Genomic DNA, 26,187 nt, shown 5'->3' with positions numbered 1-26,187 from the left:
CAATACTTTTGTGGTCCCAACAGAAGTAACAACCTGTAACAGGTAACAACCTGTCCTTGTTTCCAGTCTTCTGTGTTGTTTAATGAGTGGTCCCTTTGGATAATCCCCTTTTGCCTTCTCAAGGGAATGGTTTCCCTTTGTTTCTTCAGAATTTTATTCTTGAGCATTGCCCCTCCTTCCTGGGCTAACTTCTCTTGAGGTCTTTTTACTAGGGGTGGTCCTTCCTACCCTTCTTAGCCCTTTGAAATTTTCCCCCCAAAAATTTTAGGTCTAAGTCAGACTATTCTTCTCTCTTCCATTAGAAACTCTAAAAGAACTATCTTTCGTCTTTCTGTCATGTCTTTTCTTTGTTTCTACCTTGGTAACCAGTTTCTCCCTGTTACCGAGAATTGTATCCCGAATGGATTGACCCCTTTTTGTTCCTGCCTTTTAAGAAGTATAAGTTCCCCTGCTTTGGGCAGCCAGATCCCCAGCAGTTGTCTAGATAGGCAAAGCCATCTTTCCTTCTTCACCTCTGTCCCAGCCTTGTAACGTTGCCCAAATCTCTCATTACTTCCTCTTGCCATCCAAGTGATCTCTAGTATATGTCAGTGAACAAAAAAAAAAAAATCATCAGGTGAAAAATGATCAATCATTCAGTTTGGTGATGGATCATCGGTGGTTTTTCATAATGCTTTCCCTTTTCTGGTTCTTGGACCTCCTCATGTGACAAAAGTGTATTTGAACCCGTTTCTTTTGAATAAAGTGGGGTGCCCATCCTGAGCCACATTTCTCATCCACGAGAGTCTCATGTTCTCAGGGTTACCCCTGAGCTCTAATTTGCCTTCTTGCCTTTTAGAATCTCTTGTTCATCTCGATTGTTAGTCCTATTTTGTGCCTCTGTGAATAGACACGGGTAGGCCATGGGGTTGGTGACTGCCTCCTTTCTTGTACTCCAACTCCTGTGAACTTCTGAGTGCCTGCCATTATATGTAGCTACAGAATATATAACTTGCTAAATATATATAAAGGGTCAATTTTCTCCTTTTCAATTTAAATGTAAATAATGATAAGGACAACCAGAACAATAATGGTAGAAGCAGCCTGCCATAGGAAATTGAGAGCCAGCCTCAGAGCCAGAAAGGCCTGTGTTGAAGCCCTACCTCGGAAACATACCAGCCATGTGACCTGGGCCAATCATGGAACTTCTCAGCTGCGGGCTGGGTGCTCATCTACAATAATAATAGTAATAATTTCCATTGCAGTAGCCTTTGACTTACAGGACACCAGAGGCCTGTGAAGATTAGTGGGATGTATACTATTGGCCGGGGATATTTTTTAGATGGGGAGCCTGAGACTTGGATAGATGTGCAATCTCCTTTAGTAAGTGTTCCAGTCAGCACTGGAATCCAAATGGAGTGGCACAACCACTTCTTGTTCTGTTCAACTTCTTGCCTCCCTTCTGGATCTCAGGAGTACTCACGTTAACATTAGTTTTCACACAACAGCAATATGGAAGCAGCCTGGCACGACTACAGGTAGGGATTTGGGCAGGAGGAGCGAGCAAGACTCCTGGGGGGGCAGTGTGTGGAGCCCAAGGGCAATTTTTGGCCGGCTGTACCTGTGTGTAACCCTTTCGGTTTTAGGTGTCAGCTGGGAGAAGCGAGGATCCCAGAGGGGGTTCCGATGACTTGCAGAAAAATCTTGCTGCTGACGTGCACGAGCTCAAGGAGCAGCAGAATGGCACGGATGACACGATGGCAAACCTGAAGAGGTGGGTGTAGATCCAGGTGCCAGGGGCCCCGCCCTTCTGGCAGAAACTCCAAGCTCCTTGCCCATCAGAGTGCAAGGCTGGAGTTTGGGGGCTGCCCCTTCCATTCTCTAATCTAGCCCCTTTTCTCCCCTTTTTCCTTTCCCCCACATCGCATCATATGCTAGATTCTGGCAGCATCAGGAGCCTGGCATTCCAGGCCCAGTCCTGCCCTGAAATAGCTTTGCGACCTTGGGTGAGTCACCTGACCTCTCTGAACCTCAGCTTGTTCATCTGTGAAATGGGCATGGTAATACTTAAGAGTTATTGTGAGCAAAACTCTAGGGATGGGAGTTTTTACTGATCTCAACTCATTTTTCATCATGTTCTGTCTAGCTGGATATAAAAAGAACACAACTTGGATTTAGAAGACAAAACTTCTCGTTTCAGGCTCTGCCTTCCCTGCACATGGTTCAGTAAAGTGAGGGACTCAGAAAAGCTGGTCCCCAATTCTGTGCTAAGCAGATCAGGTAACTGGTATCTGAGCTGACTGTTACAACCGAACAGAATATTCTAGCGTTTGCCATTTGGTTGAAGAAGTATGTTGGAAAGAGTGCTGGTCTTGGAGTCAGGAGATACTTGGGTTCAAATCTCTGTCTCGAACACTTAATGCCTGTGTGACTGTATGGAAGTCTCAGGATCTCTCTGAGCCTCAGTTTCCTCGTCTGTAAAAAGGACCACTTCTACTCCTTCACTCACTTCTCAGGCCCTTTGCATAGGGATGACCCTTTTTAGCCTTCTTAGCCTCTGTCTTGACTACCCCCTCTCCTTCTGGGGATTCTCTGCTCTCTGGACCTACGTGATATCCCCTGTTCTTGGTGATTGTTTTAACTGTCCGATTCTGCCTTCTCAGACTCTTACTAGATCCTCATTGTATCTCTCCACATTCTTGGTGATCTCTTTAGCTTCCGTGGGTTTAATGATCTTCCCTAGTAGCTGGATCCCAGATCTATACAAGGTATCCCCAAACTTCACCATGTCATTTTAAACTTTTAGCAGCTTATATATCCCACCCTCCCAGCTCCCTCCATGTGTCCTCCTATCCTGACTCCCCTGGCCTACATTCTATCACGGGCTACTTGTTGCTCATATCTAGCTTTCTTCAGAAACGGACTCTTCTTCCCATCTTGTTTATTTCTGTCGACAGTGCCACCAGCCTCTTACATGGCCAGACTCACAACCCCAAAGACATTTCCAGTTCTTGACTCTTAGCTTCTCTAACCCTCCTCCCACCTTTGGATCTATCCACGAATTCTCCCTGTACACCATATCTCATCTCCGCTCCTTTCTCCGCTTGTTTAGGTGCTTGGCACCTCTTAGCTGGATCACAGTAGCCTCTTGATTGGCTTCCCTGCTTGTAAATCTTATAACTTCTTTCTTGCCAGCATCTCTGGTATCCTCCACCTTAGTCAGTGCTCACAACACTTCTCACTTGAATTATCAAAGTAGCCTTTTACAAAATTATATTTTGATGTTTTTAATCAACAAAAATCTACCTCTTCTCCCTCAGTTTGTACCCTGAGTTCATCCATCATCTCTCTGTCAAGAGGGGAGTAATGGGTTTCTTCATGAGCTCTCTGGAATCGTGATTGATTAGAGTTCCTAAGTCTGAAAGTTGTGTGTCTCTCCAATACTGTTGTCATTGTATAAGTTGTCCTCCTGCTTTGCTCATTTCCCTCTGCCTCAGCTCATACAAGTCTCCCCAGGATTTTCTGAAACCTCTCCTTTATCATATCATCTCTAAGAGCACCTACTATTCCATCAAATTCATATGTCAGCCTTTCCTCAAGTTTTGGGTACCAGCAACCCCATTTCCAGTTCTTTACCACCACTAAAGGAGCTGCCGGGAAGATTTGTGGACATCTGAATCCTTTTCCTCCTCCTTTAATCTCTTTGGAATTCATACCTAATGTTGGTATCGCTGGGTCCAAGGGCATGCACAAGTTACATTTTGGGCCTAGTTCCAAATTGCTTTCTTGAATGACCGGACCAGTTCATGTTCCACTCAGGCCATTAATAATAGATCTGCTTTTCCACTGCCCCGTCAGTGCTTGGCCTTTTCCTCGCTGATTTGTTGGGTGTGAGATGTACCTCAGCGTTGTTTTAATTTGCAACTTAATTTGTTATAGATAGCTTGGCTTTTTCCCCTGAGAATGGTCCCTTCACATCTTTTGACCATTTATCAATTGAACAACAGTCCTTATTCTGATAAATTTAAATCAGTTCCCTTAGAAATTAGATCTTTATCAGAGAAACTTGCCACAAAGATTTTTTTTTTCCCACTACAATAGCCTTTTAATTGTTTTCCCTGACTCGAGGCTCTTCTCTTTCCCATCTGTTGTCCCCTTGACAGCCAAATTGATATTCCTAAGCTAAGGTGTCTGCATCACCCACTAGTTCTGTGAGTTCCGATAGCTCCCCATGGCCCCTTAGATGAAATTCAAATTCCTCTCTTTGGCATTTAAAGCCTTACCTTTCAGAGTCTGGCACAAGCCTGTCTCTTTTGTTTCCTTCTCTTACATAGTGTCAGCTGTGGAAACAAGCAAGAAAATCGCCCCTCCAAAATCCCCTTCACAAATCTTTTTTTTTTTTTTTTCCACAAATCAATTCACAAATGGATTGTTCTTCTTGAATCTGTAGACTTTTTGCACCCACTATTCTTCTGGGAATGGACTCAGTTGCGTAAGTATCATGGCCATCATCAGATTGCTTTCATCAGAACCTCAGATTCCAGAGCAGTTTCCTATTGTTACCTTTCTTGGCGGTCTCTGTTCCGGTCAACCCAACCTGTTTGCTCTTCCCTGACTGTGACACTCCATGTCTACCTTCTGGTTCCTTACTTCCATCTCTTGGAGTCTTTGGCCACTTTCAGGCCTCGGCTTGGAAGCTACCTCCAAGAATTAGCTTTGCCCAGGCCTTTTCAGCTTCCCCCACCAAAAGGCCTTTGTGTCAACTTGATATTTTGTGTTTACTCCCGGAATTTCATGTTATTTCCTTATAGATTGTAAAGTCTTCGAAGGCAGAGAGTGCTGGTTTTTGTCTTTGGGTTGCCTGCGCCTGGCAGAGTACTCAGTGCTTTCTAAGTGCTTGTTGATTTGAACTGAAATAACAGCTATCTGCTATCCCAATCTCCAGGATTGTTTGTGGGGGCCATGGATCCCTTAGCCGTGACCCATCTCCCAGCCCTATGAGCACCGAGCCTGGGACAGCAATATAGACAGGCTGGTGTCCGAGCTGGGGAACTTTGGGCTCCTCGCTACATCTTAGGGGTTAATGGGTCATTCTATCCTCTAGTCCCAGTCAGCCTTCGACAAAGAGAAAAGATACTCAGCAACATTCTGCGATTTCAAAGGATCAACTGAGGGTAGGGGCTACCACTCCACCATCCTCCCACAGCACTCTGTCATTTGTGGAGCCCGCTGCACTTTGAGGAGTCGGAGGGAAGCGTGAGCTCTCTAGGCCGGTGCTGCCATCATTTGTCAGTGGTACTTCTTTTATTTTGATGGAGACACTCCCCCCACGTAAAAGCTTCATGGGCTGTTCTGGAGCTCACAACCTTGGATTTGACCCCTTGCCATCTCAAGGACCTTTCCCTCCCCCATTTGAGCCTTTCTGCCTACCCATCAGGCCAGTGAGGAGGGGCAGAGGAAAGATGGGTGCCCGTGACCATGTGCCCGAAAGGCTTTGTCCGCCGTGATTGTGACAAAATGAGGATTTCCAGCAGAGGTGACATGGACTCAAAACCCTGGGATTTGAGACACAAAAGGGACCTTGGGCAGAATCTAACCAACCCCCCCCCAAGAGGTGAGGAAGGCCTACCTTAGGAAGGGAGAAGAGACTTGTCCAAGGTCACACAGTCAAGTGAGTGGAAGAGGCAGAATTTGAATCCAAACTTCCTGACTCCATCATTCTTTCCACTCCTCACACTGGGGAGAGAATCCTGGTCTTTTCAGGCTTAGGAAACCTCTTAGAAATCTCCGCTCCTAAGGAGGGAAGATTATCATAAATTCCCCAGACTAGTTGATTACCTAGGAGGCCAAAAGGAGCTAAATATGAATTCCCAGTTAAAGGTTTTGCATCTGAAATGACCCATGGCAGTCCTCCGAGATGGGACATTTATCAAGATGGAGGGAAGAAGGAGCAGGCTGAGAAAACCGACAGGACTCCGCGTGAAGGCAGGCCACAGCTTTGGGAATACCGAAGTACAACATCCTGGGCGCTGGCCGGACAAGGACAGGCAGTGATGACATGCCGGGCTGCTGCTGTACATGACACCCATCTGTCAGTGCCCAGATGCCAGCCGGCTTCTTATCCAGAGGCCCAGCTGCTTCCTGTCCTTTTCATTTTGGGGGTCTATTGTATGTTGTATGTTACAGGAATAATAACGCTCTCTGGAAGGAATTGGGCAACCTAAGACAGAAGTACAACCAACAGCAGCAGCTGTTATCAAAGGTAGCAGTTGCCCTCCATAGGCTTTTCCTTTTTACTCTTCTTTGAATTGATGTTAGCACAGGAAACCCCCTTCAGCAAGGAGCTTTATTTGGCCATGATTTTATGGGTTGGGTTTTCCCAAAGAACTCTTCCCTTCCTTCATCCTTTCTTCCCTCCCTCTGTCCTGCCCTCCTTCCTTCCCTCTCTTGATGGCCTGCCTACTGGTAGGGAACCTCTGCATGCTTACTCAGCCAGGCCTAGCCCCAAGAACATTGCACTCTCTGGGCCACTTAGGCCATGCCGGAAGTCTTTCCAGCAGAGTGGAACTTGCCCGAGCCTTGAGCCCTTGGGCTGCCATAAAATTTTCATCAACTGAAGGTTAGGCGAATGTGTTGGCATCTAGTAGTGCTTCAGAGAATCTCTGTTCACGTGAAGCCTAGGGTGCTGATTGAAATATATACTTTGTGTTCTCAGATCTTCCAGTTCATACTTGGTTTGATGAGAGAAAACTACATTTTGGGCGTCGAGAGAAAAAGGTGAAATTACTGGTCCCTAGTATTCTCTCCGGAACTGGCCATAATTTCCCCAATGCACTTCTTAGCTTTTGGCATTTAGTCAGGCCCACATGTGGCTCGTGCATTTTGTGGGTGGGGAGCGGTACCTTTCAGGAGAGCCGGCTGGGCCCTCAGGGAGCTGCTGGCTGCAGCAGCACGTGGTTTTTGAAGTGGGTTAATGACAAGCTGCCTCGGTGCAGCCTGGTCCCAAGGTGGGCGGACCCCAGTTGCTGGCACCAAAAGTTTTCTTTTAGGACATCTCAGAGCTGGGGTTGGCCTGGGCAGTGACCAGACATCCTAGGGCTTTGGTTTAGCTCCAGGGAGGATGATGGAGAAGGGGGATGGGGGCTTGGCTCGAGTCGAGAGCCATAAGGTTGTTTTCCAGCTCAGAAAGTGTCTCGTTCTTTTGACCCTGCCTGAAGACTACCTTCTTGGAGGCTCTTTGTTCTTCTGAGGGATCATAGCACGCGTACCACCTACCTCACAGGGTTGTTGTGAGGACAGTGCTTGGTAAACCTTAGCCGAGCTATGAATGTTGTTAGAGATTTAAGGTCCAGGGAGAAACAGCACCGAGTCCTTTCTGAAATTGATTTTCCCCGGCCCTGCCCCAGCAACATCTTAAACCAGCTCCCAGCCCCCAGAGGTGGTCCTGGAGCCACGGTGGGGATGCAGCCAAGCATTCATCCTCCATCCCCAAGCCCTGGCATTCTCAGGAGCTTCCCCAGACCCATCCTGTGTCCCTCAGCTCTAGCCCTGGCCTGTGGTGTCCCAAGGTCACGAGCACGTTGTGTTAGTCTCGAAGGGAGAAAGCAATGGGCTTCAGAGCATTCCCTACAGGACACCCTTCCCACCAGCCCCTTGGTACCCTGCCAGGGATTTGACTCTCCAGTCGAAGGCAGCAGGCTTTGGTTAATCACCACCTGTGTGGAAGGCACCGGTATGGTAAGCGCCAAGGAGGCAGAGAACTAAGACACAGACCATCTTTACACAGCACAAAGTGTGGGAAAAACACAAAGGCCTGCTGGGTTCCGGCCTGATGCCCGGAGAGGGGACAAGGGAGAGGGCTCCTCTCACTAGGGGAGAGGGGGGCGACTGGGGTTTGCATTGATCTTCCTGGGGGTTCTGCTAGTGCTTTGAAGGGGTGCAGAGTGACCTGTAAGGGCATTGTAAGCCCTGGAAAGCAATACCTATAGTCTCCCTGTTTCACAGATGAGAGGAAAAGCTGACTCAGAGAGATCATATGTGACTTGGTCTATGGTCCGTTATCTAGTAGATGCCAGAGGTGGGATCCAAACCCAGGGGGCTCCTGACTCCCAATGCCATCACCCTTTGAACCGGGACGTCTTGCTTGTCGCATGAAGGAGATTTGCATGAGATAAGGCTGGAAAAAAGGAGGTTGGAGCCAGACTGGAGGGCCCGTCCTCAGACTGTCTAAACAAAGGAGAGATGATGTCTGTGAACAAAGCCTGCTTCCATTAACTGTTCTCAATATTACATTTGTTTAAGCCTGAGTTTAAAAAAAAAAGAATCCCCCCCTTGTAGGGTCGGAGTGTTGAGTTTGAGTAAACCCTTGCCTAGAGTTATTTCCAGTGAGAGACCTAAACTCAAGACAATCTGTTCCCACTGGGACAGCCTCACCAGATGTCCTGGAGTCTGTGGGCCCAACTTTATGTGATTCTTACTGCTAATAGTGCATGGGACTGCGGTGTCATTGCAGGTCATTGCCAGACGTGTCTGGTTCCCCGCCTTCGAAGTTCAGCCGCCAATGTGTCTCGATCCCTGTGGAGAGTGGGGAAGCTGTGAGTTTGATGGAGAGAGTGATGGTGGGGAGGGGAGGTTCCAGTTGTGTCCATATGTTAGTGCTGGTGAATTCTCTGGTCCTTTTTTGTGTCATCGGAGCTGTGGAAAACCAAATGTCAATATAAGCAGGCTGTTCATCCCCAGTTCCTATCCCCTTTGCTTCTGTTCAGGTGGATGTGTTGGAGCCTGTTCCTCCAACTGTCCAAGACTCCGATAACATCACGATCCAAGATATCTCAGCTGCTATTGATGATGACCTCATTGACTTTGGGGTCCCAGATTCCACTTTCATGGGATCTCCAACTTTTTCTGAAGATCTGCCAAGCCTGATGGACGGGTAAGCATGGGAATTCCCCTTTTGGAATTTTTGGTGCCTACAGAGGAAAAAGGTTACCCTCGGGACCAAGGGTGAGGTGCTGGGAAAGTGCCAATTGACTTTTAGGGATGTTTCAAATAGGGGCAAGAGTCACGGGATCCTAGATTGTCCAGTCCAACCTCCTCCTTTTACAGAGGAGGAAAATAAGTCACAGAGCGAAGAAGGGACTTGCCCCGGGTTGCCCATGGGATCCTAAGTCTAGAGCTGGCAAGAACCTCCATAAAGTCCAAACCCCTCATTGTACAGGGGAAACTGAGGCCTAGTGAGAGGAAGGGCACCCAGCGATTAAGTATTTGGTGTGGGATTGGAACTCGGGTCTTCCTGACTCCAAATTCAATAGTCTATTTGTTGCCCTAATCATGGAGCACGTCTCATTCTTGGTCAACAGAACCCACACTTTTCATTACTGTCCCAGTTGTGGCTGACGGGTTCTACACTGGTCAATCTACGCCCCCTGATGTCTGTCTCTGGGACTTGGTGGCATGGCCTTGGAGTTAGGGAAGGAGGAAGGAAGGGAACGTTCATTAAGTTCCTGTAAATACCAGGAACCATGCTAAGTGCTTCACAGATATTAGGGGTTCAAATTCTTGGCCACTTACTTATCCGAGTGACCCTGGGCAGTTCTCTTCCCTGGGCCTCAGTTTTGTTTTTTTTTTTTTTTTTCCTTCTGTGACCTCCCAGGTTGTTTTTAAATCATGCTAACAGGCAAAAAGCATTTTGCAAAGCTTAAAGTGTTATGGAAATCTGAGCTGCTATTATTGTGCCTTTTGAAGACCAGGATTTCTTTAGAGAATGGGCCCCGCCTCCCCCCCAAGTACTGGGGTAGCAGAAAATCTGCCTGGCTTGTGGTCCAGCCTTTGGTGATAAGCCTCTCCAGCCTTCTCAAGGCTCATCCTTGGTCACAAGCTCCCTCTAGAAGGGTTCTTCACATGATCATTGGGTAGAGCCACAGTCTGACTACTCAAATGGTCACAATGGTCCTTTTGTCTTGAAATCATTGTTCTTCCCCTGGAAGATAAGGGCCTTTGCCCTCGATGCCTCAGAAGGTCCTGCCAGCTCTAGCGCTAGGATTTCTGTGATCACTTGGTACCAATCCCATGAGCTCTCACACCCTGCTGCCTCACTGGCTCCGATGTTCCAGTGCCCAGGGTCCCCTCCCCACCAGGAAGAGGCCCCCGGTTCAGCCCACGGAGGGACTGGAGCCATCATTACTCCAGGGCCACAGAGCTCACCATCTTCAGACAAGACACTTAACACCGAAGAACTCAATTGAACAAATTAATTTGCTCATCAGAGAAATAAAATGTTTTAAAGTAGACTCATGGAGGCCAGAAATGTCAGGCTTGTTAAAAGAATATCATTAAACGAAGGCATTAAATTGAAATGGAAACTTGGGCCGCCTAGGAAAGGCCCTAAAGTCCGTTGGTGAATGTGAGGTTCTGCATAACTGCCAAAGCAAACACAGAGGTAAATAGGGACGATTTTTCCAGCTTGCCTGCATAAAGGGCCCTCTGTGGCGGGCAGAAATGAGGCCTGGGGAGCTAAAAGAGGCCTGGGGATGGGCGAGGTCTGGGTGGTCTGAGCAGAGGCTGGCTGAGGAAGGAGGACATTCCAGAGGAGGAGCCTTTGGCCCCAGAAGGAGCCTCAGGATATTGGCATTGGGAAAGAGGCACTGGAGAAGGGATGGACCTATTTGGGGGGGAGGGTGGGGGAAGTTGGCAGTCAAGAGCTGTTGGAGCAGGGAAATGGGGGGAGAAGGGGCCACAATTTTGCCTGTATAGCTATTTTGAACAGTGGATTGTGGTGGGAAGATGGGGGCAAGGCACAAATGGCTGCATGCCTGGTGTTGGTCTCCAGATGTTGACCTCTTTTGGGTAAGCTTTTGCTCCCTCACCACCTGCAGAGTAGGGTGGTGGAAAGAGGCCACGACTCAGAATCCCGAGACGGGCATTCTACCCTGCCTTTGGCTCACAGGGAGAGAAGGGGTTGAATGAGTCGGCTCAACTCTCTGAGCTGAGCCTTAATGTCCTCTTCTGATTGCTTTGTTTTGTTTTGTTTTGTTTTTAAAGGGGGAGGGAGAAGATGATGCTTAGCATTATGCACCTCGCAGGTCTGGGATTATTGCTAAAAGCATTAGAGTAAAGAAAGGTTTGCTGTCTTAATGCTGGCAGATAATGGGGATACTAGGAGGGAAGAATTGGGGGGGATGGATACCAACTGTCCACAGCAGGGCTCAGCAGCAGAGACAGAATAACATGAACAGGGATCTAAGTGGAGTTCCAACTCCGCTGTTAAAATGTCCTAGGAGATAATACAGTGAGTGATGGTTGTTAAGTGGGCCTGTCTACAGCACATCGAGTTGGAGGAGCCCCAATTATCCACTTTGGGCTTTCGGGCAGCTCTGCCATACTGACAGCTCTCCAAACTAGCAAGTAAGAAAGGAGATGGAAAATCACGCTTACTTAAGCAACTTAATTAGCCTTGGAAGTCCAACTTAATTAGCCTTGTGCAAAGGAACATTTGATCCTTTGGGAAAATTAGCCTCTGCCTTAGCAGCTGGAAGCCTCCCTTCCCCCTCCCTTCCCCCTCCCCTTTTTGTACTTCAGCTCCTTATCCTTTCTTACTTCCTTGGGGGGAGGGGAGCTGGGGGCTTCCTGTAAGAAAAGCGCCTCATAAACTCCTGGTGGAAGGACAAAACAAAAAGTCCAGAAGGCCAGCTTCAACAATGGCTGGGACTAGACAAGCTGTTGCTCCAATCTGAGCCTCACTTTCCCCATCAGTGAAAATGGGAGAAGTAATCCTTGAAGTCCTTCCTCCCAAGGTTGTGAGAAAATTCTTGTGGCCCCTAAAAGCTTCAGCAAGATGGGCAATGACGATGGTAGTCCCTCGTTGCCAAAGTGGCCGATGGGAGCCTGGCTTCCGGAAGAGCAGGAGTGGAACTCCAAGCTCCTCCGGCTTGTCACACGTAGGGAAGAATAGACGGTATCTGGCATTGTCAGAGACTGCTGAGTATATAGGACTTGGGAGATTATCTAGACCAAGCCCTCCTTGTGATGGTCCGACATCACTCACAGGATCCTAGGGCAAGAATGAAGGGCCAGTAGAGGCCGTTTTATCAAGAGGGAAAGTGAGGCCCAGGGTGGGCAAGGGACTTGTGTAGGGTTGTGCAGGTATTAAGTGGGAGAGCTGAGATTTGAAGCCCACGTCATTGATTCTAAATTGAGTTCATTTTCCTTTGGACCACACTCCCATATTGATAAAGGGATGGCTCTTGCCATCATGGAGAGGTTCTCATCATGCCCCAGTACAGAAGTAGCAAGGTGGAGGGAGGGAGCGGTAAGACTGGCTGCCCCACAGTGGTAGTATGAAGCGGAGTCTTCCCTCAGGGGACTGAAGAAAAGACTCACATCCATTGCAGGCCTAGCCTGTGTGCTTCCAGGTACTGCTCGGGCAAACTTGCCTCCTCTACTCTTTTTAAGAAGAAGTTTTTTAAAAGTATTTATGAAGTTGAATATACTAGCTTAAACACTGCTGGCTGCATCTTCTAGTCTACTTCCTTCTCTTTTCTATGAGTCTTTTAATGGGCTGATGATCATCATCTCTCTCACTTTTGTATCACCGCTACTGCTCCCCATAATTCTCCCTTCCAAAAAGTAAAAGGTGGCTGTTGGTACAAATCAGTAGAGCCAAGCCAAACCGATCGACACACTGCTCCTATCTGAAACCGGAGGTCTGCTTCTGCAGACACAGAGTCGGGAACCCTGATAGGCCATTACACTGAGCAGTTATTTGTTATCTTAATGATGTTGCTGTTGGGTAAATCTTTCTCCTGGATCTGCTCCCTTCACTTTGCATCAGTTCATCTAAGTTTCTCTGAAACGATTATTCATTGTTCACATTGATATTTCATGACATTCATACTCCCAGTTGATGGGCACCCTCCCAGTTTCTGGTTGTTGGCTGCCACAGCAGTGCTGCCATGACTATCGTTTCCCTGATGAGGTCCCCGTCAATAGAGGCGCTCAGCTGGACATGCTTGTGGACTGTTGGCTTGATTTTGAATGCATAGGCAGCCCCCTATGTGGGGGCTGAGGAGAGATCCTGGGAGGTGTCTGAGCTGAAAGGTTTCCGCATGTTGATTATTCCTTAGGAGTAACAGTCTGTCCCCTCTGAACATGATGCCATCCTTCGGGCTGGACTTGGATATGAATGACTGCCCACTTCAAATCACTGATGATCCTCTGGAGCCTAATGATATTATGGACCTTCCTCTGGAGCTCCACCCCTCCCAGGGCATTGATTCTGAGGACCATGCTGCCATGATTGAGTCCATCCTGAACGACAACTGCATGACTGCCCAGAACTTTTTGGACAGGTACCTTACTCCCATCGGGGAGGGCCAGAAGAGTTGGGGGGAGTTCTGTGAGGTTTTCACGGGGTGAAGCTCATGCAGGAAGTGGCTCCACTTGGAAGTCCTTGAGGCCTCCATGGTAAGGCTCAAGAATGGGCCACTGCTGACAGTGGAAGTCCTCAGACTGGAGTAGGGAAATGAGGAGCTCTGCTAGGGGAGTGGTTGCAGTAGCTGATGGGCACTATTTACAATCGAGTCCACCACTTTCTTTATTGCTACAGTTAAGTCCCAAATTGGAGGAACCTTGAAACCCTCCTTACTTCGGCTGCTTTGAGGGTGTATGGAGAGCAGGCCTTTGAGCCTGAAAGCTCTGGGTGCAAGTCTTCTGACCCATGCTGGCCCAGGCACCTCATTAACACTGGGGAGTTGTTTATAGTCATTGAAATCATCAGCCTTATTCCTCTGCCTGTCCTCTGAAGTGAACAGAGTGTGGTGGCAAATGTGAACCTTCCCATAGAGAACAGCAAAGCCAGGCTTTGTGTGAAACAGATTGTCTCTTATGCGTAGAGTGCTTCCTTTTGAAAGGAGACATTATATTGAACCCCATCATACGGCGGGAAACTGAGGCCCAGAGAGAAGTGACTTGCCCACAATCATGCATCTGGTAACTAGCATGGTTGACATTTGAACCCAGCCCCTCCAACTCCAAATTCAAGACTTCTGAAAACATGCCCTTGGCTCCCTGTGGCCATGGAGAATTTAATGAGATAGCAAAAAGCGGTCGAGGACACTAAGTCTGCCTCTCTTCTCTACCCCCCCCAAAAAAAAACAACAACAAAAACCCAACAACAAGAATAACACTCCCCAACAACGACCAGGCACAGAGGAAGGCCCTGGGCTCCTTGCCCTGAATTCCCTTCACTTCGTTCCATACCCATGTGCCTGCCACCGTGCAGCTCATGGTCTAGTGATGGGCACAGCTGACCCATGGGGGGAGAAGTGATATTTGAATTGGACTGTAAGGGATGAAGCAGGAAGAATTCAGTAAGTGAGGAGGTCACAGGTAGGAGGGAGAGAGAGAAGGAGATCGAGGAGGAAGGGAGGTAGACCAAAATAAAGGAGGGGGAAGGGAGGGAGAGAAAGAGGAGGAAGGGAGGGAGGGAGACGGACCAAAAAAAAAAAAAAAAAAGAGGGGAGGGAGGGAGGGAAAGCCAGGCTTAAGGATTAAGTAGAGTCAAGGTACAGAGGAGCCTGGGCATCTTCAGAGGCAGAGAGGAATCCCTTTGGGTTGGTATTCCTCCGTGGCAGGATTCTTACATGTGCAAGTAGCTATTTGAGGCTTGGCCCCAAAACAATGGCAGAAAGGATGTCTTCATTTCCTGAAGCGAGAAGGTTGTGTGCGCTTCAGCAGAAAGCCTTACTAAATCAGAGCTGTGAAGACACTAGCGTCAGCAGATCTCTACCCAGGAAAAAAACTGCAAATGGCATGCGAGGGAGAGGCGGTGGCCCGGGTTTCGGCCCCGTCAGCACGCCTTTGCAGAATCGGATGGTGTTGGCACACTTTTTTGGGCCTTCTCGTCCGGGCTCTCGCTCCCCCGCTCGTGGGGAGAGGGTGGGCACAAGTGAACTTTGCCAGGCCCAGGGAAATGAATAGTTTATCCAACCACATAGCCGTCTGTAGATTTTCTTTTTCCTTTTTTTTTTTTCTTTTCACATGGCAAAATGTATTGCAAAATCTTTCAGACAGAATGTAACATAGAATTATAGAATGTAGAATTTACAAGAAGGGAACTTGAAGATCATCTGGTCTTACCCCTCCATTTTACAGATGAACAAACTGAGGTCTAGAGCAAGCCAATTTCAATGTCACCTCCTTTCTACATTTTTATGAAATGACACTTTTGTTCCAATTTTGTGTTTTTATATTTCTCCTTCACACTTTACTTTGTTTCCCATTACTCCCTAAACCATCCATCGTAACAAAGGAAAAAAAAATGAGAATGGGGGAAAAAACAAAAACAAAAACAAAAAAACAACTCAGTAGTTTGGCCAAATGAACAGCCCACATCCAACAGGTCCATTCTGATAGAAAGTCCAGTGCTGCACACACACTCTCTTGTTGTTTTCTTTCTGGCAAGAGAGAAGTGAAATAGGAGCCGGTGCACTCTCCCTGCCCCGCCTCATATTCTCCTTGCCTTGCACTAGGTCCGAGAGCTCAGTCAGGATTTCTCAGAGATTTAACTGGGTACCTTGGCAGCCGTGCTTCAACAAGAGCAGATCTGTGGGATATCGAGGGCGGGGGCTCTCCCCTTTGCCCCATCTCACTTCTCCCTTGTGTACATAAGGGATCCTCCCAGTGATAGACTGAAAACTTGATTCTTGTGAAACTTCATGTTCCCTGCCCTGAACACTGGGCCTATAGAAGATAGGTGCTTAACAAATAGCCAATTGAAAGAGGTAGCCGTTTTTCAGCGGACCTCATCGAATGAATGATTGCTTACACTTTGGGGCTAAGTCAAAAGCTGTAAATATTTCTGTGCCTACAAGATCGGCTTAATGATTTTTTTTCTCTTATCTAGTGACAAATTTCAAGCAAAGTATAATTCATTCATTCATTCAACTGCAAACACTAAATGCCTATTATCTTAAGAGAGAAAGTAAACAAATAGAACGTTACTTGATGCTGGAAGAAATGAGGCTATTTCAAAATCCCATTCGTTTTACAACATTGACGAGCTTGTTGAAATTCCTAGCAGCTCCTCCCTCCCTTCCTCTCAGATCAGTGGAATATTTTGATCCCCTCCTAACCTGGGCATAAAGACTCCCTGTGGAAAAGATGGGGGAGGATTTCCCATTTCGGATTTTTAGGGTCTGTGCCTGCCTACGTACATACACTTGCTGCATGCTCGCACACACTCACCCTTCTCTCTCTCAGACTTGAGAACTCTGGTATGTTGCCTGGAAGGGGTGGCACTGTGTCTCACTTCTAACCAATGAGTGATGGGGCTGCCATCCTTCTGAATAGCAGCGGGCTTTGTAGGCTAGACATGAAATCCCTTTGACTGGAGAAGGCCATATGGTTGGTGGTTTCATGTTCTAGGACGTGCCACAATCTGTGAAATTTATGTTTTGTGGTATTTGCCCAAGGATATCCTGTGGTGTCGGGCTCAAGCTTTATGAATCCCCTGTCAACTAGATTACCATGTTTTCCATTGGCTTTCGTTTGCTTTTCGGCATAGATTTTCAACTTCCCCTCTCCTCTTCGTTTAAGGGATGATATGCAGGAATTTCTGAATGCTATTGAAGCTAACCTGGAGGAGCTTCAGTCCATGCTATCTGCAAGAGAACAGATTCCAGAACCAGACTTGGACCTCCTGAATGAGGTGAGGGTAGCCATTTGTTCTGGGACCTGGAGGGCTAACGTGAGGTGTAGGATTCCCAAACATTTGTATTAAAGAATATCATGCTGACTCTTCTCTCCTACACAAACAACTGAGAAGCGAGGGAAGTGAGCCAGAGCCAGGCCTTGTGATTCCTAGGACAGTACTCATCTCACTATTTCCCAGCAAGGTGTGACTTTGAGCCTTCAGTCTTTGAACTAGAAAATCAAAAGAAAATAGAGCCCTTCTTCAAACTCGTCTAACATGCATATCTTTGCGATGCGATCTTTATTATTGTTCTCACTGGTACCGGAGTCATGTCATTCACTTAAAACAGCCCTTGTAAAAAGCAGATGAAGAGTTGCATGTGTATAGTGGTTGCTGGACCAGGACCTTTTTCTTGGTGTAGCCATAACTCTACATTATAGGGAACTCCCAGACTGGAAAGTCTCTTTGCTGTTGCCTCATCAACGGCCCATCTGGAATTTGAAGCTCCAGAGAAGTGCCTGGGCCCAGACTGAATATGAAGTTTAGAGTGGCCAGATTTTCCCTTCTTGCCAGCACGATAATCTCTGTTCAGAAGCAGTTTGTGGGGCTGGTGCATATTTAACAAGTGGCTCACCGAGGTGGGGGAGGGGAATCATGGCCACACCAACTTTTTGAAGTTTTAAGTTGAATCATTCATTTGAGTCTGGACAATTAACAAACAAGTCAAGCCCCAGTTTGTAACATTTGCCAGTTTCCAAGGTATAAGGGCTCACACTGAAAATTGAAAATGTAACTCACAAAGGCTGATAAGAACCGGCTCTGGCAGCGTTCCCTCCGACAGCCCCATCTGAAGCCTTTTGTGCTGTCATACCGGGGACGTCAAACCTAAGTTCTTAAATTTAAAGTATCGCGCGTATGACATTATTTTTTTTCTCCTCAGATTCCAATTCCTGAATTTCCAGTCCTGAACATGAATGAAGCAGGACCCTCATCCGATATCTCTGATGTAAGAATGAATTCCAAGTAGCTCCAGGATGATCTCTATATATGTATTTACTGTCAAGTTATGACACTGTGTATTGGCTACCCACTGTGAAAGATTTCCATCCAGTGGTGGGATCACTAACAAGAGAATTGCAAATGAGATGTATTGTCTGTATTGTCCTGATTGCCTATGACGTCCATACAAATCAAGGTCTTTGTTGCTGATAAAAAAGCTACACTGGGAAGATAAGGGAGGGGGGGTAGAATCAAAGTACATTTGGGTGCGGGGCGGACAAAGGAGGTGTGGCTCCATACACTAAGGGTCCATACAAAAAGATGAAGAGATTTTAGTGGGCTGTGGGTTCTGTAAGACTCCATGGTGTGACACGATGGCCCCAAGAGCTCCCCCGCACTTAAAGGTGGAATGGCGTCTGGAATGAGAGCAGACGAGAAGCAGGGCTACCGTCTCGTGCCTTCCAGCTCCACTCAGCGAGTTGTGGCAGTTGAAGGGGATGGGTACTGGCTGGTTGTGAGGGCAGTGTCTAGAGAACTCTAGCAGGCTCTCATGGAGGGCTTTACCTGCCATTGGCAAAACACTGCTGTTTGAGACACACCATTCGTTGTTCACTACTGTCCAACTTCCTAGATCCCCGCTGACCCAAAGAGGACCCAGGTCACTTTGACTCTCTGGGGACCCTAGCCCTAGAGCCGGAAGGCACCTTAAAGGCCGTGAAGTCCAAGCCCTCATTTTAGAGTTGAGGAAGTTGAAGTCTTTGGAGTGACAGTGACCTGCCTGTGGAGTCATCAAAGTCCTGAACTGACTCTCCAAAGCAGCTTGCAGACAGCATTTCAGGCATGATGCCCAGGGCCAAAGGAAGGAGAAGGGGGAACAAAACGTTGGAGTGTTCTGGAGAGGCAAGAGGAAGGCCCTGGAGTATCTTGAGCAGGGCAGTGACATGGTCAGACCTGGGCTTAATCAAGCAGCCGGAGAGAGGAGGGATTGGAGAAGAGAAGTTTCCTCTCCTTCCCCTCACAGAGATCCCATCACGAGGCTGACTACAGAGGGCTAGGGAGCAGAGTGAAGGATCTCAAGTTGTCCAGAGCAAACACATCCGCTTACATAAAATAATGATCTGTTTCATCAGATGATCCTTACAAACCCCACAACATTACAGTTAACATAATTGAAAAAAAGCGTGAAAGGGTAACTCTGGCTGATGGCACACGTAGCCTGGTTCTGCAAGAATTGACATTGGTTAAAGGGAAACATGGGCTTTAAGTTGGAGAGGTCGGTTCCGGGGTCCACTGGTCTGGAGTCAGCCTTTGTGCATCATCATCTTTTCTAAATATCTGCCAGTCATCCCATGTGGCAGAGATTTCAAAGGGAGAAGAGCAAATGGTTTCCAAAACCAAGCGACACGAGCACTGGGGAAGCCAATTTCATGCACTAGGCTGCTCTGTCCCCAGCTCTGCTGGGGCCAGTGTTTCTCAGAGGCTTTTGGCCATCCAAGATTGTTCCTACGTCAAGAGTCGTCATCACGCATTCACTTCATGCACATCTTCCCAGGTTCCCCTTCGTTCTTCACGTTGGTCATTCCATCTCATTCACATCACAGATGTGAACATACTGAACAGAGGTAGAAGTGCTTGCCACATGTGGAGCGTTTTGGAAATAAAATTTCTGGGACATACAACCCTTGCTGCTGGGGAACCTCTGGTCTGGTAGCGGGCCGTGCCACTATGACAAGCCTTGATGCACCAGACTGCACCGAGTGCTGGGGATACAAAGAGGCCGAAGGAGCTCACAGCCTCATGGGGGAGACAACACGCAAACACCCATGTCTAAACAAGATCTAGACAGGATTCATTCAAGATAGATCCAGAGGGAAGGCACTAGCGTCGATGGGGAACTGGGAAAGGCCTCCTGCAGAAGTGAATTTTTGGGTGAGGGGCACACGTAACCAGGAGGCAGAGATGAGCAGGGAGAGGAAGTGTGTTGTGCTGTCAAAGGATGGGGAGGGATGTGGTGGATAAAGAAAGGACATGGACAACAGGTGAGTGAAACAGATGGGAGAGGATGGCCACATTTGGGGGGTGGGAAGAGAGGCTGGTCTGGTTGGAACACAGAGGACATTTAGGGTTACATGCAATAAGGCCAGTTGGTAAAATGGCAGCAGAATTTGGAGGTCCTTGAGTGCCGTGTAGAGGCATTGAAGCCTTCCTTGGGAAGATTTTATGGAAGCAAAGGAGGATCCTGATGAGAGCAACTTCTTCGTCATCCCTCCTCCCTGCCCTCTGTCTAGCGCCCGCCCCCGGCACTTAGTTGGGGACCTCTGGCATTCTCATGGGTCAGGCCGTGTCTTATGACAACCTAGACGTGGCTCTTTACTTCATATACCTGGATACACTTCACTGACGGAGTTGGATGATCTCAAGTTGTGGCTTTACAGGCTTCAGGTCTGTGCACAGATTCAGTCACAGAGTTGCCAAGTCGAGATTCTTTGGGGACCTATACACTGAGCATTTGCAATGAACATATTAGCTGCCAATTGCTTGAAAACAGGCTCTTCCCTTCAGTTAGTTGAGCCAACCTCCCTGCACTCTTCTCCGTGACTTTATTTCCCCAGCACACCTTCCACAGTTGTACAAATGAGGCCTTTCTTTAGTCCAGTCTTTATCTGTAATAATGATATTTACCTGTCGCGGTTATTTTGAGTAACAAAATTATCTTCAGTACTCCACTCTAGTGGCTGAAGGTACTCCTTTTCACATTAGAATAGAATTAATTGTAGGGCCTTAGAAACAGGAGAGGCCTCAGAGAGTACCAGAACTGGAACTCAGAATATTAGCTTGATCTAGAAGGGACCTCAGAGACCATCCAGTTCACCCTCTTTACTTTACAAAGGAGGAAGGCTACAGGTGAAGATCTCCCACAAATAAGCAACTCCTGAGTTAGAGCATCATGCGGCCTTAGTTGATTGAGTTTCTTTGACACCGTTTCCCTCTGTGGCCCTCTCATCCTTTGTTTTTTCCTGTCTGGATGTCATGTTTCCCTGTGAATGTTTGGGGTAGTCAGGCACATCCTGGGCTGTTTTCTAAGTCCCAGGGGGCCGAAAGCCCATCTCAACTCACCAGAAGGAGCAGCCCTGCACCACTGACACGTGAACTAGGTCATGATGGTTCAGGAAGGATATCTCAAAGAAACCCATGATCCCTCTCTGCTGCCCCTTCCCTCTGAGCATAGCAGGAGGACTCTGCTGCTGAGCAGAAGTTGCCACCTTGCCTTCTCATCACACATGTCTGTTCTGTCTGGGAAATGGTTCATTTGTTTGAGCTTCCCCCCCCTCCAAAGTCCTCTCTTCTGTTGGCCCAGAGCTACCTTTTTGCAACCGGGAAAGGGAATGAATGGCATTGATCAAACTCTAAGTGGCAGACCTCTCCCAGGGCACTGGCCCTGGTGCTGCGACTGAGCCAGGAGAACTTGAAAGCCTCCTTCTTCTCCTCTTCCTGTCAGACAGAGCAGGCATGTTTGAAAAGTCGGCTTGTTTGGACTTCAGTCCCCCCATTCAGTGTTTGCTGGTGTCCGTTCAGAGAAATATTGGTCAATATTAGCTCAGGCAGAATCGCAACTGGACCATTTGGTACACTTGGCTCAGCAACACCACTGATTGATTTCTCCCCATGTCTGGAGAGCAGTGAGCCAAAAAAGTCAGACCCTTGGAATGAGAGAAGAAATGGACTGATTCTTGCCTCTGTTCCCATAATGGCTCTGCAGAAGGGCGCTTCCTTATTCCTAAGATTTGAGTTCTATCTCTAGGAATGAGGAGCCGCTAAATATATTCCTGCCCTTTGTTCCCTCTAGACCCTGGCTCTCACAAGGAGTGCTGAAGAAGGTGGAATGACCAGTGAATTTGGAGCTGATGGAAATAAAGGTAGGAGAGAGGCCTGGGCTGGCAAGTGGCAGACCCCCTGGCTTCTAGGCCCACTCCTACTGGGTCATGTATCTGGGCACCTTAAGCAAGTCATGGCCCTTCTGGGAGCCTCCTAGCACTGCCTTGCCTGGCCTCATAGGCCTTTTAGGCCATACTGCCCTTCTGTCTGATGGAAGCGATGATATACCCTGCTCCTTAAAGGAAAGCCACACATTTTAGGCTCCTGAAAGGCCATTCCATGTGAGAATAGAGGAAGATCAACAGTGTTCCAATTCTCTTCTCCTGGGGGCTCCCTTTGGCTCAGTTCCCCATGGGTTGGTGCCTTAAGTTTAGTTTGGTCAAGTTCAGAGGCTTGTCACCAGCTTAGCAGCTCTCAGAGACCCTACGGGGCAGGGGGCTTCTGCTCTAGGGAGCCGTGTGTAGTACTGGCGTCAGAAGACCTGGGTTCGAACCTTACCTGTGCCATTAAGCACCAGTGTGAGCCATTTCCTTCCCTGTGAATGAGAGAAAGTTAGACTCGTCTCTGAGGAACTGTCAGACCTCATGTTTCATTCTGGTGATGTGCATGCCTGTGAGGTGCAAGAGAACACCTGGTCCCAGTGGTGAGTGCCCAGGGCTTTCAAGCGCTTCTCACAGAATCCCAGATGAAGCCTGTAATCTTGGTGAGGGGGCGCCCCCACAGACAGTAGGACCAAGGAGGAGGACTGATGTCGGCTTCAGGGCAAGCCATCTCTGGCTTTGCCGGGCACAGCCTTTGGCAGTGGACCCAGTCCCTGGGCTGGCTAGTTTGGTGCTGATAGCAGGGCGTGTGTAGGGCCTGGCCACATTCAGCTTTGTCCCCTCGGAGGGCTCTTTGATCCCAGGACGCTAATGGCACCTATGTCGCATAACCAAATACTCGATGTGGTCTTCCCTGCAGACATGCAGCTGGTCCAATACATGGGCAACCCTCTGCTTTCGCTGTTTGAAGAGCTGCCTTCCTTTGAAGACAGACCCCAAGATGCCAGAGACTTCCTCCTGGCCGACCTGGAGAATGAGCATGTGCCCACCTACTCGGAGAATTCTGATGATCCTCTGTGCTTGGTGGCACCCAGCCTGTCAGATGATAATGAGAATCCGCTTGAGTCTTTTGAGTCCCCACTGCTCTCAGAAGACCCCAATGGGGAGTATAAGCTATTCCCCCTGTTGCTTCTCAGCCCCGTCGCTAGCTTCGTCGAAGAGGCCTCAGAAATCGAAAACACCACCTGAGTCCCCAGAGCTGGATCCCCCCTGCCTAGCTTCCTCCCCGTGTCCATGAAGCCCACCACCATCTAGGGCCATTAGTGGCTAACCTCCTCACGCTGTCAAAGGGCAGGCCCTTGGGAGGGTGAGTGAGTGAGTTAGTAGATGTCCTGCGTCATCTGGGATAAAAGTCTAGCCGAGGAGGAAGATGTGGGTTACACTGGAGGCAGGGGGAGGCGCCCATTCATTCCAAGCCAAAGTTCCGACCTGCAATTTTTAGGGTATGTTGTTCTTATATAGGTGAGAAAGCTGTGTTTCAGATGTCATAAAATAGGCTTGTTTCTTTTGTGATCCAGGGATTAGAGCATTTCCTTGTGCACCATAAGATCTCCCATCCCAGGATTCCCCTGGGCTCATCTGGTCTGTCATATAGAAGCAGGTGCTTTTTCTAGTACTTCAAAGATGGAACAAAGCTTTTTTTCAAGTTTAGTTGCATAGCCAGTCACATGTAGCTCTCTTTCACCTCTTAGACTAAAATCTAGTTTGATTATTTACAATTTTCTTTTCCTATGGAAAACGCAACTTTTAACGTGGAGTGTTATTTTTACATAAGGATGCTCCATTCATTTCCCCTACGATCTGAGGGTGCCCCTTCCCTGGGGCTGAGCCCCACCTACACCTGTATGGCCTTGTGTAAGGACCCCCCGAAGGCAGGCCAAGGCCAAGGTGGGAAAGCCTATGCCATTTCTCCATAAGCTGATTACCACAGAACACACAGTGCTCCCTGGAATGACATGAGAAAAGATAAAGTAGGCTTCCCAAACTCCCCGTTCAGTTCCTCCCACCCGCCCACCCCCTTCCCTCCCCTCTAGCACCTTAGCCAGGCTCAGTGCTCCAGTGTAGGTCAGATGGGTAGCTCCCTTTGCAGGCAATGGTGCTTTAGAAGTTGGAGAGGGATGGGGAGGCAAGGGGGTAGGAAGCAACACTTTATCCCATTATCTTTTTTGCTTTCTCCTTTATCTAATGGGTCAAGTACCAAAAAGCCAGTAACAAAACTAAACTCTCAAACTATCTCACTTTTATTTTGCACATGTCCTAAACATCTAAGATATTTAAAATTTTGCATAGCGTGCATTATAAGAAAAGCAAGCTTCAACAATTTCTGCTTTTTAGAAAATAGCCCCCCCAACCCCTCCCCATTCCCCCCCCCCGTTAATTGTGTCCTTCTAGTCCCTTTTTTTTTTTTTGGTGTGCTTTGTTTTTGTATCTCTTTCTCGCTGCTTTCTGTATACACTCTTTCATGTGCTTCTAGTGCCTTCCCCATAAAAAATATCACATTGGGGAAATTGTATTCTGGCAAATATTAGAGTTTCCAGCTGCATCGCCTTCCAAACAGCATGTCGTCTTAGACAACATACATGACAAACTAATGTCGTCTTCTTTCTAAAATGAAGACCCTAGGTTTTGATCCATAGAAAAGTTTGGCTCGCTGTAGTTGGCACAATTCACACAACGACGAGATATGATTGTCTCCTGCCATGTAGCTTAAATGCTGTTGCAACTTTTTTACACAAGGTTAATAAAGAATTTCACCAATGCTGGATGATTTGCTTTCTATTTACCCTTCCTGCAGCCTAACCCAAAAGAAACTACCTCTGACCTTTCTGTGTGTTCTCCATCCCTCACAAGTATCTGGGCTAACTGATAAGGAGACAGTGTTTCTCCCAATACAGAAACTATGGGCTGCATGGCTTGGTGCCAAATGTAGTAGGAATGAGTGTGCATGAGACAGGTAACCCAGAAGGCTGATCTCCCAAGTCAGAAGGCCTGGATTCAAGTTCTGCTTCAGACATATGCTAATGTGATACCGGCAAGCAATTCTTAAGACAGTAGTTATGGAAGATGTGCTGCTGATCTATCCTGGTCAAGTGAATTTCCTTATCTGAAATTCCATCCTCAATAGGTCTGCCCTCTGCCGCCCAATGGAGGGTGTTAAATTGAAGAAGACTTCATAGGGACAATAGATTTGGAGTCCAAGGATCATATGACTAACAGAGAGAGAACCATGTTCAGGAAATGACCCATACATGGGCTTAGCTGATACATACAGTGAAAAAAGAATGGGGTCCAGTAGAGCCTCCAAGCTTATGGGTGGGGACTTATAATTCATCCTTGTGGGTAATAAGAAATTAAGCAAAGGACCTCAAGGAAGAGGAAGATGATGCAATGAAATTGATAAATTTTGTGTCCCTAACTGGGGCACATATAGACTGAAATGAAGGACCCTTATTAGGGAGTGAATTTCCCATCCCAGGAAGCCTTTAAGACATGGCTGTATGGCCAGTTGTGAAAAGAGGGAGCAGAGAGTCTCTGTTGAGCTGTGGGTTAGATTGGCAAAAATTCACCAACATTTGAGTATAGCAGCCAGAGGAGCAGAATGGTCCTGGGCAGGTCACCCGATACCCTTGGGCCATTCCCTAAACTAAATGCTGCACCTGAAGAGAATGGAGATTCCCTTATTGCAAGTTCTCTGGACCACTAAAACATGAGTTTGGGCAAGAAATACAAAGGTAGAAGTCCAAATTGGCTGCCTTGAGGAGTTGCTCTTCTCGGGGAGAAACCTACCCGGGATAGTTGTGCAAAATACATTCAAAGTAATTTCAGCAGCACGGAGTGCAAATACTTGTGAGATCCAGAGTGACTGAGAAGTAAGAAGAGGGGCAACCCCACCCTGCCTAGAATCAGTTAATAGATAGCGATTAAACATCATTAAAGTGCCCAGTGCTCTTTTAGTTCTGGGTTCACAAGGATCGTCTTAGGAGCTCAGAGTAGCTGAGTGCTACATAAGAAGCAGGCCAAGCAAATAGACCAGTGAGGAAGAGGCTGTTAGCTCCTAACCAATGAGGGCTCAAGACAAGTGAACCGACCATAGGATGCTAATCAGAAAACTAATGTTACATCGAGGGGCGTGTTATGGGGCGTAGATATATAAATAGGCATGTGTAAATAAATGACACTAAAGTTGTTATCAGGGGGAAAAAAACACCTTAAGACATTTAACTATTGGGATGACTGGATAAGTCTTAAGACTGGGCCTTGCAAGATTAAGGGACTAGAAGCCTAAGGTCCTTTGAAAATCCAGGATTCCATATTTGTCACATTAATATGCCCTCTAAGACTGACAATGTGTTGGCCAACATAATCTTCAGAGGCTCTGAATATCGCTGCGCTGGCAACATATTGGTCTAGGTAATCTCATAAACAGATTCCAGACCCAGGGTTCTGCATCTTTCCTTGGATACTGGATGCTTGGGTGGTCAGGCTGCTGAGGTCCATGGACCTCTTTTCAGAATCATGTCTTTAAGTGCATAAAATACACAA

At 47.6% G+C, this 26,187-nt stretch overlaps 1 protein-coding gene across 2 annotated transcripts in view; it reads left to right on the top strand.

Annotated features, from left to right (window-relative positions):
* LOC141548675 (heat shock factor protein 3-like) overlaps positions 1-24,402 on the top strand; it is a 53,281-nt gene extending 28,879 nt beyond the window's left edge. The window contains exons 4-13 of one of the 2 annotated variants that reach the window (XM_074277730.1): positions 1,626-1,753; positions 6,166-6,241; positions 6,695-6,756; positions 8,492-8,573; positions 8,745-8,911; positions 13,101-13,325; positions 16,573-16,684; positions 17,610-17,675; positions 21,516-21,585; positions 22,505-24,402. In XM_074277730.1, coding sequence (XP_074133831.1) covers positions 1,626-1,753; positions 6,166-6,241; positions 6,695-6,756; positions 8,492-8,573; positions 8,745-8,911; positions 13,101-13,325; positions 16,573-16,684; positions 17,610-17,675; positions 21,516-21,585; positions 22,505-22,833 — 1,317 coding nt within the window. In that variant the 3' untranslated portion in view covers positions 22,834-24,402. The remainder of the gene's footprint in view (positions 1-1,625; positions 1,754-6,165; positions 6,242-6,694; positions 6,757-8,491; positions 8,574-8,744; positions 8,912-13,100; positions 13,326-16,572; positions 16,685-17,609; positions 17,676-21,515; positions 21,586-22,504) is intronic. The other variant, XM_074277731.1, reaches the window with a different exon arrangement.
* Positions 24,403-26,187: the final 1,785 nt, after the last annotated feature.

This window comes from Sminthopsis crassicaudata, chromosome X (assembly GCF_048593235.1).
Source record: "Sminthopsis crassicaudata isolate SCR6 chromosome X, ASM4859323v1, whole genome shotgun sequence".
Lineage (NCBI taxonomy): Eukaryota > Metazoa > Chordata > Mammalia > Dasyuromorphia > Dasyuridae > Sminthopsis > Sminthopsis crassicaudata.
Note: the sequence above shows the minus strand (reverse complement) of the source record. Positions and strands in the feature narration are given on the sequence as shown.